The following is a 17,171-nucleotide window of genomic DNA, read 5'->3' on the forward strand; positions in this document are numbered from 1 at the left end:
ATTAGAGACCATTCTTTCACTGTTACAATGCCTTAACTGTATAAAATATATATATTATTCCCATTTATAAAAAGCACTATTTTATTAAATTTAAGAAGCAATCTTCAATTTAGTTAATCATATTCCGTATCTCAATTTAATTTGAAGAAAAGAATTATTTGATTGATTAATGATTAACTGATTGATTGATTGATTGATTGGTTGGTTGATCGATTGATTGACAGTGTGTGTGCGAAGACAGTAATGACCATCATTGTGTAGAAGAAAAAAAAGTCATATTCCTTACAAAGTAAAATACTATGCAATGTATTAACTTTTACAGTTTTACATACATTAGTTCATGTGATCTTCTCACATATTTAATGTTAATACATAGAATTATGATTTAACAATTTAATAATATTAGCAACAAGAATAATTTTAATAATTAGACATGTAGCCGATGTAGTATTGTCAGAAAAAATAATTCAAATCAAAACTTTGAATACCGAATTATTTTGTAACATGATATGAATGACTCAACTTTGTTCAAGAGTTGTACTTTGGGTTAATATATTAATACTACATTAGTCAGTTCTTCCACCTGCCAAATTACAACACATAATGTGTTTTTTACCACGCCTATACAACATATGCGTAAATATGTACTACTGTGGGAATTAAAGCAGTGACCTTGTGAGTACTGTATTCTGATGCTCTGCTCCGAGATAAAATAGGTGTGACCGTAATGAACCTGCCGTAAAACTTGTCGGTGGTTGTTCCGGCTATGTAGTGCGTGGAATTCTGAGCCTCATTGCATTTGATGAAAAATATCAGGGGAAAGTCCCCATGTCCCAACCTAAGTATTGATTCATGGTGTAATGCTGACAATATTAGTACCATCTTAACATACCCCACATATTATATTATCCCACAGGTGTGCTGCCTCTAAAACCTTTTGCAACCCACGCATTTCCACTCTGCTTGTTGACAATTTAAGGTCCATTCCCTAGAAATATCCTATCCAAGACATTATTTGCAGTTTGGAACATAAATATAATGTATGTTAATAAAAAAAAAATTTTCCATTTCTCAAAATACATGTGTGATGGGAAAAATCAGATACTTTAATTCGTCAGGTTAAATGCAATTTATGTTATGGGGAGTCAATAGACTTCTTGTACTTTATATAACCAAGAGAAGTGTATTTTTTTGCTGATGAATTATTTAAGAAGACTTTATTTATAGTTTTCATTACAGATTGTAAGAAATCGTTCTTTGGTGTGAACACCCTCGAACTATTCATGATCCAGCACTTTAATCATGCAAACATCCTTTTTCATTCTCTCTGCCATAACTTACAAAGATATTATTATTAATTGAATTAGTCATACCAATTATCATTAATTGATTTCTCAAATCAGAAAGTTCAAAATCAACACATTGGCTGAGCAATTATTATTCATATTGAAAAAGCTCTTTTTCTTCTCAAAAATGTTTTTAATCATTTTGTTCAAAATAAAATTTCAGAAAATGTAAGAAAAGTAGTGCATGAATGATTTTTATTAATGATTAAAATAATGTTTATTTTCAAGAACAAATTGCTTGAATATAAAACTAGATTACAAACAGAGTCTCAGAAAATTTATTATTAATTATTGGATTTAAATAAATAATGTTTATAATACATGATACAGTACTTTTATATACACTACAAATATAAACAAAATGATAAATAGTAAGACATTTTCAAATTGTAAGATTTGGTGTGCGAAAAGGGTTCAATGGCCGAGTGGTTAGCAGGGACACTTACTGTAGGGGCGAAGAAAGTCATTGGTCGAGTTCCTAGTCCACATATCAAGCGCCCTGAGCATCTTACATTAGATGGATATGTGCAATATATAAAACTACGCTACTATTATTATTATTATTTACTCGAGGCGTCAAGGATGTGAGTTCACGTCTACACCTGTCCAACATACCTCTATTGTAGTGCACGTAAGGCCGCTGGCAGTGGTCGCTAGAACCTGAATTCTCAACCTGAGGGTTCAGGGAACGACCTGGAAGTAATGAAGATCTAAAAATAAACACTAAATGTTTGAAAATCATTTTCTCTATGGTGGCACTTTTTATGCCTTAGTATGGGATGGAAAAAAATGGCGTGGCATGCAATGTGTTAATCTGCAATGATGTATTTATATTACTTTGCATGATGTGAACAACATCGGTTGTTACTAAAAATAAAAATAAATTTAAAAAAAACATTTTAGAAAACATTTATTTGGCATATTGAAATACTATCACAAAATAATTTTGACATTAAACCATAATGATGACCTATCAATTTTAAGTCGTAGAATAACCATCACAAATAAATTATTTTCTATGATTTATCAGATAATCGTCTTGATATAACTAGATATGAATGCAAAATAGGGAGATTTTGTTTTAATTTCATATTTTAATAGCTTTTGATAAACATTTCATACATAAATATTCCTGGGTTTAAAAAATGACCTGCTTTTTAAGCAGTTGCCAGCAACCTTTTCTGAACCACAGATCTTGTAAACAGTATCACGTGTATTATCTATGATTTTTCATTTGTTTTAGTTTTCTTTTATCGATTTTCATGATAAAACTTTTTAAAAAAAAGAAAAACATTAAAGATATACATCTGTGGTAAAAAAATTAAAAAACCTCAAAAATTCAAATAAGAAATTCAAATTGAATTACTCATTTTGGAAAGATCAAAATAAGTTTCAGACACAAAGTGAAACAATACATTATGCAGGTATTTTACAGCCCCTACTCTCGAAGCCTTCAAATGAGGACTGATCAAAATTGCTAAGGTCTCCCTCCATTTAATAATAGTAATAACTAGAGGGCGCTCAGAGAGTGCATACCTCCATCCACATCATAATTCTCCTCAGTAGTATATTTTCCCCGCATATTGTCCCCATAAAAATAAAAAATGGGAAAAAAAACCAAAACAAAAGTAGACTCCTTAGGATTTGAACCCGGGCTGGTAGTATGGAAAACACTCTTCTATCCACAACACTTGTTTTCACATATTACTTTGAAATTAATGGGTATGTTTGTTTGTTTACACTTTACCGACAAGCCTGTACAAGCACACACACACGTCTATACGGCAAACAAGTTCTACAAGTTTTTCGATCATTGTGTCCTTTACCTTTGACCCTGACCCTTCGAAATTTAGTCACTTCCAGATCTTTGTGGCCAAGTTTCTGCAAAAAAAAAAAATCATTTTTTTGTTGATTGTGACCTCTTGCCCTTCAACATTCAAATACTGAGATCTTTGGTCATAGAACATTGTGAACAAGTTCGACAAGTTTGTGATTAAAACTATGGGCGGTACACAAATAAATAAAATAATAGTTTTTACATTGATTGTGACCTTGACCTTTGATCCTGACCCTTCAAAATTTGATCAGCTCTAGATCTTAGGTAAAGAAACATTGTGGCCAAGTTTGATGAATTTCTGATAAAGGCTTCAGTTTGAAAAAGGAAAACAGTCTATTTTTTCGCAATTGGTGCTTATCAATTTATCGGAATGTTTTAAAATGGTACATACTGTATGCATTAATTTCTGCAATAATAGTTTCTCGATGTTACATCAAGGTATTTTGTAATTAATGTACTTTCGATGAGGCAATGTGACATCTTGATTAAACACCACAGTGCTTATTTGAAAGCGGCGCTTAGGGGAAAAAATTATATTTGGTGCGGCATTTAATCTAAAGAAACACTTAATCGATATAAGTGCTTGTTTGATAATTTATGGTAATCAATAAAAAATTAATGTTAATTGAGGCAGAAAGAAATTTGTTTCTCGTCCATCTATTTTGAAAGGATAATGTTCATTTCAAATCCCACCTCCCTCTCTCTCCCCTCCCTCCTTTTATTTTTCCACAAAGGTGGTTTTGGGTTCATAGTTTATTTCCTTGATTTTTTCTTAGTACAGTAAGTTGTAAGCAGCTCAAGGTTATATCAATGTAAAGTACTATATTAATCTCAAATAATAACTATAGTCATTACTGTATATAGGCTTTGCTAGGCATAGACAACACACAGATATTCATATCTTATCATCATGAATGGATTTGTGTAGGTTTTTAGGTTTTGTTTTTTTTTTGCTTAGTGAAAGTTTTAAAAAAGTGGTATTTTTTTTTCTAACCACGGAGTGTGCCAAAGTGTTAGGCCTGCAGGTCTCCCCCTAATTAAAAGATCCCTCCAATTAAAGACCATTTTCCTGTGGTCCCAAATTACCAAATGTGTTTTATCTTATTATTATTCTAATTAGAGACCAAAGCTGCTAAAGACAATGGAAACCCAGATCCCACTAGTGGTCTTTAATTTATTTAATTTACTGTATTTAATTTCTTTATACTGGAGAACCTATTCAGTAGGAAATCTACTGTTCTCCCACATTGGAAGGAGACCTATACTTGAGTTTAAAGAGAAGTAGTGAGCCTCTTGAAATTTTGGCATTTCTAATTTCATTATATTTATTAGCTATCAAATGCTTACTTCCATCTTCAGTCTAAAATATTTGGACAGAACTATGGAATTTATGACTTGTCTTTTGAAGAATGTTCTGTAACAATAAACCGTAGCCTGAAACCAAAGATTAATTATTTTGAAATCTCCTACAAGTGTAAGTGGTCTCGCAAATTAAGGTATTTAAAAATAAACTATCATGTACACTGTCTGGTTTACTATACTTAAAATATTCTGTCACACAGCATTGGGAGGACATTGTGGTATATTATTGTTATGGATAAGTATAAAACAATATAGCAGTATAAAAATGTCATATCCTCCCCTTGGTAAAGGCTTCTTTCTCCCCATCCTAAAACAGAGATTACAAGTTAAACAAATTTTCAGGCAAGAGACTTTTGGAAACCATGCACCATTTTTACTGATGCTCATTAAAATTTATATAACAGTAAGATACCATGGTGTCATGAGATAGATGAGAAACTACATATAAAAAAAAATAGGTTGATCAGAGCTGAATTAGTTGCGCGGAATTGTTTACTGGACCGAGTTGTCTGATATTTTGGGCTGAGTAAATTTGAGCCGAGTTTATTTTGATCTGAAGTACACTGACATTTACAAAACCAATCCTATTTTAAGTACTGTAGATGAAGAATGTTTAGTAAAGAGCTACAAAAGTCAGTATTAATAGAATACATTTTTAAATATAGCAATACATTTATGCACAATATTTTGTTCCTTAAGTGTGAGACTGTGAGAAAAACTGCAAATGCGCAAGTCCCACTTGGTGGGTGTGCTAAAAAATGGATGGAATGCTTAGGCAGCAAAATTAAAAACATAAAGGTAGAAAATACTACTTGAGACAGACGAAGCTGAAATGATGTTACTGCTTAACAAATTGAAGTGTCCGGCTCAGGTCAAGGTTACATTAACATCTAAATGAAAATTAAATAGGATGAGATAAATCCATTTAGACAAATTACATTACTTTACCACAGCCCCTAATACTCTGGCACTAACAGTAAAATTTACCATAACCTTATGAACATAAACAAAAATTAATAAGTAGATTTTAATTATATATATATATATATAAATATGTCTATAATGACTATATAGAAGCAATAGACTTGCGGACTCTGGTCAGATGGTATTAATTAATTTAATTATAATTATCTTATATAACTTTTTAAAAAAACAAGCAGTAAAATTTTGCCTAGGCTCAGTGTTTGTATTTTTTCTTATTTCGTTCTTATTTTATACATTTTTCAAAGATAAACAATTATTATTGTACAGCAACCGCACAGGACCCCTCTGGAAATAAGATTGTTTTACGAAATCTTTTGTGGACTATCCTTGGTTCCGCTGTTTTTTATATTACTTGTTCTTGACTTTTATTGTAACCGAATCAACTCTTCTCCTGTTTGTATAGATTTTGTATCTGTTTTAATATTTTTTTTGTTTTGCCTCTTTTATCACTGTATTTTATCTGTATGTATGTTTATTGGAACCAAATAAATTCAAATCAAATCAAATCAATATATTACTGTACTGTATTATAGACACAGGTACTTCATTTTACATTTTACAGCCTCGGTTTTTTAATTTATGTTAATCTAAATAAGTGTAAGTCACAAACTGAACAATCATCATTATCTGTGCTTTCTTTTTGGTTGGTTTTCAGGGCCTAAAATATGTACCAAGCCATCCTCAGAGTTCTGTGATCTTCTGGCTGGCCTCTTGGATAAAGATCCCACTTCAAGGTAATGTGTTTTCATTACTTATATTTTTTAATTTCTTGTATATAATAATAACAATGATAAAGGCATTGTAGTGGAATTAAAGTTTTTAGATGTTTTTGAAGCTAATAATAACTTTATTTTTTGTACCTTGTTTATCAACTTTGTGGAAAAGAAACCTCACTAGGATCAGATTTTGTTTTTAATTATAAAGTAATCTCGTATCTTGTATCTCGCAAAGATAATGATAATGAAATAATAATAAAAATGATTTAATGTAATGTAAAGGTTAATAAAAACGATAACATTGGAAATAGCAACTGGACTCTTTGACCACTCAGAATTTCATAACTGTGCTAATGGGCTCTCTTTGTTTTTATCGTGCTATATCAACTGTCATTAATTTCTCATATTCGCTTCTCCATTTTGGACCAAACTACCTCCATCATTGCTATCACTAAGAAACCTGAGATAGCTAGACTTATTGATGAAAGGCCATTATAGCAATACACATAAGATATATAGAGAAAATTATTAAACAATCCATCCCTAACGAGTTTGGTCCATTTTTAGATTCCTTGTCATTCACGTATCGTGGCAGGTGAGATGTCAATGATGCGCTTTAAGATGCGCTTTAAGCATCCTACTTCACAAAGTCTACGTCAACATAGCTAAATCACTAGCGTGTATTATAGGCCCATGTAATACACACCACCTAACCCCATCAAAACAAGGAAAAGTCTGTATTGACAGTCAACAAATTTGTTATTGTCTTCCCATATTAATACACTTAACTTATCCTCACTCTTCCTCCCCTCTCCTATCACAGCAAGAAAAATTCAATATTGTTCAGACAGTTGAGAAATTTGTTATTGTCTTTAATATAATTATAAATAATAATTAATAATGATGATAATAATATTATATGGAAAAAATATGTAGAGATCAGATGAACTTTGATTGTCGTCATAGTGAACATGGAATTTTGGAGCTTGACGTAATCAAAATTATATACAATAAAAATATAATAATTAAATAGAACATAGGATATAATTATACACATGGGATCCATAAAAGTGCATTGATTTCCGTGCCTAATTAAATTCAATACATTTTATGCCCCTGTGGACTTGTCCTTTTCTTACTGCTGTCTTCTGTACCAAAACCTTTCATATTGACACAGATTTTTTTTCAAAGTCATCCATGAATCGGTTTTTTCAAGAAACACTAATTATTTTTTTTTAAAAGCAGTGTCTTCTTGCTACACCAGTTACGAATTCTGATTGGATGTCATTGTGTGTTTGAATTTGATTAGGACAATAACGTCCAATCAGAATTCAGAATTTGTTTATGATTGGTATTTTTCATTTCATTTATTTGTCTCATCAGAAAGGATAGACAAAGGGCAGACAAAAGGAGGCTGGTTCCCCACAAAGAGATACTAAATCAATAAAACAATAAAAATGCAATAACATCATTAACAATGTAATAACAATAATCATTGCCTTAGAAGTGTTGTTTTTAAAAATACTGTATTCACAATCTCAGTTTTTCAAATTTGTGGAAAGAATTTAAAAATCCAAAACATGTAAACATTACTTGAACTGTGATTGACCGGGGAAGGCATTTAAAAACTGAGGAGAAACCTTATTATCAACAGAAGTATACATTGTTGATATTATACTCATTATATTCATTTATTGCTTTCGTCGTTCAAATGATTCGTGAGTCGTCTATTTGGGTTTCATCCCGACAAAGTCAGTAGTATTTGAGAATAATCTTACTGTTAAATTGATTATCAACAATATAGTGAATTTTGTTGCCAGAAAATTAAATGCGTTCTTCCAATTTTGATTGAGAGGCTACACCGCAATAAGTTTGTGTTTGCTGGCATGAGAGAAATGTTATTATCTATAAAATGTTTAAATCCAAATATTTGTTGAATTGGTCCATCAAAGGGATGAATCACCAACTTTATAATGTCATTGAACTTTCTGAATAGAACTTTATGTTACCATGGCGATGAAAGATTGTTGTCATGTTTACAGTTAATGCAGCTTACAAACAAATTATATAACAATTTGAATTATTCTAAAATCTTGAATTAAATTTTAATAGATAATATTAATAATTTGCATGATGAGAGAAAACTTGTCTATTATAGCAGATATTTTAGGACTAAAAATTATCATGGTTGGAGGTCGTTCACTTTTTAATGCACTTTTATCTTTCTTTGAATGAATGATTTCAACACCTTCAATTCCTTTTGCATGCTGCAAAACTTCCAAATTTTCTTCTGTGGAGTCATTGGCCAATGAAAATGTGCTCTTCCTCAGGATGTTAGAGAGCTACCTTCTTTTCTTTGCCATTTTCAATACTGAGTGTTTTCTAAGATAATAAATCAATCATTCAAAGAGGAGAGAGTACAAAATCGTTTGTTCAGGCTAATTACCTTTTCTCTTTCCTGGAAAATGGTATATCTTGAATGCCAAATAACTATTATTATTATTGTTGTTGAATTGTTGTTGTTGTTTATTATTATTGTTGCTATTAATTTTGTTTATATTGTCATTTTACTGTTTTGCCATCTTTATGTTTATTACGTCAGATATTTCTTATATTATTATTCCTATTGTAAGTCTTGTTATGTAAGGTGGTTTTGAAAAGTGATCTAACTAAAACGTAAAGCCTATGTCCAACCAGATTGTATCTTCTCTTTGCCTTTATACTTTACCATAAAATAACATAGGCAGTGATAACGTGCCTATGCCTGGTCATCTCTCTAAGCTACTATCTAATTGCTCCTTTTGGCCTTTTACTCGCACTGGCACTAAATTGGAAAGAAAGAACTACTTTCTTCAACTTATGAGTGGTCGTATTATGCACAAGGAAGACCATGCTGTAGGCTGGTTGAATTTCTTAAAGGAGAACATTATCGAAATGTGGGCCAACGAGAAACGCGTAAACAACACCTAGGTGTAGTTAATGACAAGAAAATTGCAATCTAATGCTGCGTAGTTCAGGAGCTACAGTTTCAACCATAAGTGACCAAAGTAGAGGACGCGAGGGCAGAATTTAAATAGGATAGCGGCCGTAGCATATGGTGCATATCACCGCACGTGCAATGCTAAGAGCTTGTAATTCCACACACATGATAATCAGGAAATTCTACTTTACCTGGATGGAGACGGGAAGATCGAGATTACAGAAGAATTTCTGAGATTAATTTCATCATAAATGTGATTGATCCATAAATATATGATTAGGATTTTGAAATTTAATTAACTTGTTTTTTCAAAAAAAGGTTTATTAATAGGAAACATATTTTAATTCAATTATGTAAATGTAAATTATTAATTTTAATAATATTTAATTAAAATACTAAATACAGAGTAATAACAAACAATAAAATTCAACAACTTGATAAAACATTTTAAAAATTTGTTTGTGTCAAAATTAAGAAAACAATGGCGCGGCTGTCTCATGGTTAATTAACGCAACTTTTTTTTTTTTTTTTGGGGCGATAACAATTTGAAAATAGAGTAGGCCTACATGAAACTAGTATTAGTTAAATTGAAATCATTCTACAAAAAAGAAAAACAAAAAAAAAACATCCCCCCCACCCATGAAATTACACATTACCTAAAAACATAAGATTCTTCTTGAAGACCATTATTGTTTTGATGTGTTGATGTTTTAAAAAAAATCATTTCATGATTTAGTATGGTATCAAACAACCCAGGTTACATTCCTTTCTTCTAGAGGGCGCTATGACATTTAATCTGGGGACCAGCCTTCCACAAGTAGATACCACTTATTAAATAGTCGGATGCAATAATTCATCATGAATAGAAATTGAAGAAATACAAATAAAGTTTGAAATATAGAATTTAAAACTTTAAATAATAAAAAGTGCTCAGAAGTTAAAATACTGTATTTATTCGAATGAGCACCCCATTGAGAAGGTTTTTTAAGGGCGCATTTATTCGAGTAGGTGTTTATTTTTTTTGGGTGTTACATATATGCTCAAATAAACACCTTAATTTCACTGTAAATGTGGAACTAAAACACATTACCGTCAAAATGATTATTGATCCCAACAAGGTTAGAAAAAAATTGTAATTCTACTGGAATAGAAAATTAATAGAATGTGTTGGGAATGATGTTTCTTCCATTTGTTTTATAATCATCTCAGGGTGTTTATGTGAGGGTGACATTTATTCCAAATGAGGCTCTAAACAGGGCGTTTATTCAAAGTGGGACTTTTATTCATATGTATCCAGTAGTTGAATAAATTATAGACCTAAATCCATAATAGAGGGATTTAGCGATGATTGTTTACAGGCGGTCACGTGACCTAACTAGGGTATACATGAAAAAGGCAATACGATTGTTCAAAATAGTGTTTATTTCCTTATCCTAGCATTCTCCTTGGAATGCCTTGAAGTTTAAGTGATCCTTCATTAAACCTTGGCTGGCCCTAACGTCGCGGCCTGACGACCATCATGCATACCCAACCATGCCGTAGATGTGCAGGGGCCTAGGCCTATCATTTGTTGAAAAATCTCAATGTTTGCGGCCAGTATCCTTTACAGCATTAGCAAAACTATTTAAGGCAAAATTCTTAAGTTTAGTTTCTAATCAATTTTGTATAGTTTACTGGGAATTATGATGATATTTACAGCAATAAACAAGGGACGGCCTCATTAGTAATCTTCATGTAAAACACCACTGTGTCAGTGGATTGTTTATATCCAACACCCAAGTTAGGTCATGTGACGCCCATCGCCAAACCCCTTTATTGTCTGCAATTGTCTGTAGTCCCTTAAAAACTATCACTTAAAATTTTTCGTACAAAGAAAGAATATTCAATGAGACATTGATTTTGTTTTAGTATTTAAAAGAGTTAGAGCTCTAAATACAGTATTGACAAATTTTGTTTTCAAGGAATGCCACAACCAACGTACTTGAAACATCGATTTGTTTTCAGTGTTCATTACTTCTAGGATGTATTCTTATGTTGTTTTGAGTCTGTAATTGGCGTGTGTACTATTCTTATTCTGAATGGTGCATTGAACTTGTAGGATCTCCTGGTAATATAAATTTCTAACTAGCCACTGGGAATCGACTCCATGAATGTACCACAATAGATAATGTGTAAGCCTTTTGTTCCCACAGTAGTCTATGTGGCTCAAATAACAAGGCATGCTATCCATATTGTGTAACATAATCGCAGTGAATCGTGCATATGCTTGATGAGGAGTTATTTCCGCACTTTTTTTCTTTTCCGATTCTGAGCCAAAAATGTCATCATTTGTCAAGGGTTTGTATAGGCATGTTGTGGCCAAAACAGGATGCATATAGAATAATGATATCTAATATTGTGAGTGGAAAGGAAATAAGAGAGTCCATAGGATACTGGTGCAATTAGGAGGTAGCTTAGAGAGATGACCAGGCAAAGGTTTGTTGTCGTTGCCTATAACGTTCTTGCCATGGTGCAACATCCTTGCCATTCACCTACTTTCGATACCCATGTCCTATTCTAATGATCCATGTCCTCCTCCCCAATGTTCAGTGTTGCCGCCCAATAGCTAATTACTCATTCTGATGTCAGTTGTCCCCTCCCAATGTACCATTCCCCTTCCCTTTCCTCCTGTACTTGATATCTAACTTTCGTAACTATTTTCCAATCGCCTTCCATAACCTCACTTTATGGCCGATGTTCCCTCCCAGTTATCTGTCTCCTATTTGTCGTCCTGGTGCCTTATTTCTGCTCCTATCTTTGTTCTCTTGCGATTTCCCATATTTTCTAATATCTACGTCTTGTACATAATGTTTCTACTTCCTTGGATACCCAGCAGTTATACTTTATTGATGATGGATCATTCTAATCTAATTAATCATGCATGGCACACTTTGAAAACAATTACTGACTTTTATTTTTATTTTAATTAATTCAATCAACCAGTCAATCAACAGATATTGATAGAGAGATTTGCAGTTTTATTGCATTCTGATACATGTTCTTCTGCAAGTGAAAGCCCATCATATATCCTCAAGAGATTATTGGATCCTTGTCCCCGTATCCTGTCCCATCACCCAGATGTGTCTGGCCTTGAGAAAATCTGCAGTTTTTGTAACATGTGTTAATTTAGTGACTTGCATTTTGACGTTTTAGAGAGATATTTCAAAATAGGAACTATGCTATGTATTGAGACATTGGAGATTGTGGATTTGGCTCATTTCGGAAATACAAGGTGGCGAATTGCATTGCATTTAATACACAACAACTTGTCAAGTGTGTATGTTCATTATTATAATAGTCTTGAAGTATGACCACTTAGTAGCAAAATGAACATTAAATAGTTATTATGCATATGTAAGAATTACCTGTAAAACCAATTTAATAAAGATGTTTAATTCAGTTTAAAATATTAAAACACTTTTGCAATGAGTTTAAATAGATATCTGTTATTAATTTTTAAATGCTATTGTTCCACACAGAATGGACTGGAATCGTATGGTAGAGCATCCATTTTGGAAGGGTCAGCTGGTACCTGGTGGCCAATCACAGCCACTTCAAGAGGTAACCAATCAAGAACCAGTAAGCTTGAGTGATGCAAATGAGGTCACAGGACAGGTCACACCAGCAGTCTTAAAGGTAGAAAAATTATTCATAATATTAGGGAAAAAATAGAGTTAAATATTATAAAGAAATCTATAGTTGTCTAGTTCCTCTGGTATGAGCTCCCTCTCCTTGAACATAAACTTCCGCCAGTTTTTTTGGCGTGGGCTTAATAATTAAGGTTAATTTTTCGTGTGATCTCTGTGACTCTTGTTTGTTCTCTCCTGTTGTTCTTTTTTGACACTGAGCCTTGAGCACCTATTTTGGTAGAGATGTTTGCGCTATAAAAGTCGCTATTATTATTAATGTTATTAATAATAATTATGGTCATTTATATAACACCTTTTCCTTGTGGTTACAAAGTGCTTTATAAATAAAGATTAATCTGCTTAAAAGTACAGGTTATTCAACTATTATACTTAGGGAATCCCCATTTTTTATCAAATGGCAATTTTTGGGCACTGTAATGCCTAATTCAAAGTCAATATTCAATGTTTTTTATGAGAACATTTATAAATGTCTTACCCTGGGCTTTTGCCTGACAAAAGGCTAGTACACACGAACCTAAAACAATGAAGCCAAGCGTCCACTAATTGAAAAATTGTTGGACTGTGGGGAATAGACAAATAACATTGGGAGTTGCAGTGATGACATCATGATTGACTTATAATACCAATTAGAGTTCATTTGCAATTATCTGGAATGTAAAATAATGATGTCACAATTATTTATAAAATTATTATATTGAAAATTGGTTAAAGTTTGTGTAATTGTAAAACAAGCAAATATTTTCCTTCAGAAAGTGAACCTCGTGGCTCTGACACCAGATGTAGGCTCAAAAGAAAACCTGCGAAAGTCCAGCCCTAGTGTGGTTCTGAACACCTCCTTACAAGGTGGTAAAATACCTGCAAGGCCTCAGACTTCTCCGGAGATCACCTTGACCAAGCAAGCCCAGTTCACGCTGAGGTATGTCATCATTGTCCTATTTGTAAAAAACAGTGGTGTGAAAAGATCGTAATGTGTTTTTGTTTTCACACTGCTTGGAAAAAATTTGACGTCAAGGCACGCAAAGAGAAAAAGATCATCATCAAAAAATACATGATAGTGTTGATGATGATATTAAAGATATGATGAGGCCAGGTATGTCATCGTCGTTCTATTTGTGAACAACGGTGTGAATAGATGTGGAGAGGTTCTTTTCCACACCACTTGAAAAGTATTTAAAATAAAGTCATGCAGAGGGTACAAGAGCATCATAGAGAAAAACATGATGATAGCCACGATGACAATAATAGTGTGGATGATGATAAGTCCAAAAATATGCTTGTACTACTCAACCAAATAATAGTCTGTAAGATCTATGGTAAGGTAAATTTTAATTGAAAGAAGGAATACCAGACAGCTTGACAGTTTCAAACTACCAACTATAAGTGATGCTATACAACACGACCGCCTGAGATGTTGTGGGCATGTTGAAAGAATGAATGACGATAACTGGGTCAAGAAATGTAGGGTCATGTAAGTTGAGGGGAGCAAAGGTAGAGGAAGGCCTAGAAAGACTTGGGAGCATGTTGTTGCCAGTGATCTCCGTACGCTAAGGATAAGCTGTGCAACTGCACAGAATAGAAGTGACTGGAGGAAAGCTATCATGGTGAACAGTCCAACTCGTACTAGCATGGATAAATTATGGACTTTAAATTGATGATGATGATGACGATGATGATGATGATGAGTCTATATTGTACTTATCTTTTAAAGCTTTGATTAAGTAATTTTATGTCTTAATGGGTTTTAGAGCATCGGTTATAATTTTGCACAACAAAATGTATGGGATGAATGATGGTTCCATATGAAAATAATACTAATCTCCCATTTGCTCTCCATCTCCCATTCTGTCATCATCTTCATCATCTTCTGGTACTGCGCATCACCACTAATAATAGATCATACTAGCATAACGCTAAATGGTAGGTATCGCTGCTCGAAGATGTGTTATCTTTTCTTTCCCCTAATCTTTTTTACAATCATTTAGCTTCCATTCCTTGACCTTCCTCTTAGCTTTTCTTTCTCTCATTTATTCATCTCTTTTTTCTGTTACTCTCTCTCATTCTCTCATTGCCTCCTATCATTCCCATTTCATTTCTTATTTCACTTTTACATCCCATATTCATAGTCCATTCAATCAAATTTCAACATAAATATATTCCAACAGTACTAGGCCAAGGAGTTCCATGAATACTCTGGAGGACGATGACAATGACAACACATCAAAATCTACAAGGAAACTGGCAAGGAAGAGCAAAATCAAAAGCAAGCCTGACAGAATGGGAGGAAAGTACCGAGGAGAACCACGGAAGCAATGGGAGGAAGATGGGAACGTAACCAAGGAGTTGATGTACCAGGTTTGGGATCTAACAGTTACACCCATAGTAGACAACCCTAAGGTATGTATGATCAATGGATTAAATAGATTGATAGTAATTCATAAATAAAGTTTTATGCACTCCAAAGCTCTATACATACTATCAGATTTTATTTGACAAAAAACTGTTGTATGCCCATATATAGTCATGATGTGCCTATATATGGTCATGATGTGATGTCATCATGACCATATTTAGGCATGTCACATGTTTTTGTCAGTAGAATTTGATAGTCTTGACACGACTTAACAAATTAAGTTAACTTCATTTGAAAACCTCATTTATTAGGGGCAGCTTACTCTAACTGAGTTACAGTAGAATATTTGCTTAAATTGACCCTGACCATGTTATTAACCCTTATCATGCTGAAAATCACTGGTGCGTGACATTCTGGCATGCCAATTTACTTTTACAAAACTATATAATTACACAGCAGAAATTAGTATCTCTCTTTAAATGAAATTTTCACATATTTCTTGAACCCTAAACAAAAAACTATTTATAAAAAAAATAATCCTCATAGAACATATATTCCATATGTGATACTGGTTTGTAAAAAAAAATTGTTTTACAATCAGGGAAATGTTCCGTTTCCGCATTCCAATTTGGCCTATTTCTTTGTATAGGCTAGGCCTAACTTCGTCTAGGCCTAGGCTAGGCCCTAGTCCTACCTCGTCCCCGCTGCACCACCGGTGATATTAGCTTCTTCCCCATCATAACCATCACTCTCATCACTCTCACTAGCCTACAGAAACACAATTATAATTCCACAAAAATGTTCCTGGTCTCTATCCACACTATTATCATCAAAAACATCGTGTATGGCCGTTCCACAGTATATCGCTGCTGCGCGGCCACACTGGACCTTTCAAAAATAAGTTGACATTTTTGTTTGATTTATAAAATATTTTTCAATAAAAGTTGTCAAGATTTTTGTTTATTCAAGAAGTTCAAAGTGTAAGTAACCCGGATGCAAAAACAAATGAGCATCATAATGATATATAGACAGTATAGAGGGCGAAATCCACATATACTTGGATGTGTCGCACTAGTGGGCCTAGGGCATTCAACGGTAAATTTTTCGCTGTCGCACTATTGCGCCTAAGACACGATAAGGGTTAAGTATTTTTATGTTGATGTCTAATACATAAATAGAGTGATATTCATTCTTTTTGTTGCCCGGTTAAAATGCAAACATCCTGAGATGCCCATTCTTGTGATAGGCTGTTATGTAGTGCACTAAACTCATTCATTTTGTATATCAGAATACAAATAACAAGGTGTTCTACAGTATAAGACTATAGGTAACAAGATGTACTATTTAATAATGATTATCAGATTTTGAAGCCTGCACCTCTCAAATATGAAGCCAAGTCCCTTCCACATACCTGTCACTCACCAGAAAGATGCCTAAAACTCAGTAAGCGAGAGCTGAATGAGCACTTCAGCTCCGTCTATGATGCACTCGTGAAGGAAAATGACAAATCTGCTGGAGGTCAGAGGTTAAAGGTCCAAATGCTTAATTACCTTGGCAGCCTAGCTTCAAATGCCGACCTAGCTCAAGAAATACTCAAATCAAAACTGGTATGTTATTTTCTAGTTCATGATCAACAATTTTATGATTGTGTATAGTTCTTGTTTGTATAGTCTGCCATTTTGCATCCTCAATATTTCATCATACTGTTAACAGAGCATTGAATAAGTTTGTACAATTTATTGTACACTTAAAAACTAATAATTATTTAAGCTATTATTATATTCTATAGACTGTATGTCGAAAATTTAGGAATCCACTCATTGCATTAAACATGGAATTGTGCATTTACTTGTATATTATGAGCTTATAAAACACAGACCAAAACAATACAGTTTTCGCTCATTTCC

The 17,171-nt window shown here is 33.1% G+C and overlaps 1 protein-coding gene across 4 annotated transcripts in view; it reads left to right on the forward strand.

The window, feature by feature from the left end:
• Positions 1 to 17,171, forward strand: part of LOC117115218 (serine/threonine-protein kinase ULK4-like) — a gene marked incomplete at its 3' end in the record, with an annotated part of 111,104 nt that overhangs the window by 60,620 nt on the left and 33,313 nt on the right. For all 4 annotated transcript variants that reach the window (XM_033258926.1, XM_033258942.1, XM_033258934.1 and 1 more), the window contains 5 exon segments: positions 6,185 to 6,263; positions 12,744 to 12,900; positions 13,664 to 13,830; positions 15,077 to 15,308; positions 16,626 to 16,871. In XM_033258926.1, the coding sequence (XP_033114817.1) occupies positions 6,185 to 6,263; positions 12,744 to 12,900; positions 13,664 to 13,830; positions 15,077 to 15,308; positions 16,626 to 16,871 (881 nt within the window).

The sequence above is a fragment of the Anneissia japonica genome, unplaced genomic scaffold, assembly GCF_011630105.1.
Source record: "Anneissia japonica isolate Jap-2015-1 unplaced genomic scaffold, ASM1163010v1 scaffold199_len4679917_cov187, whole genome shotgun sequence".
Classification (NCBI taxonomy): domain Eukaryota; kingdom Metazoa; phylum Echinodermata; class Crinoidea; order Comatulida; family Comatulidae; genus Anneissia; species Anneissia japonica.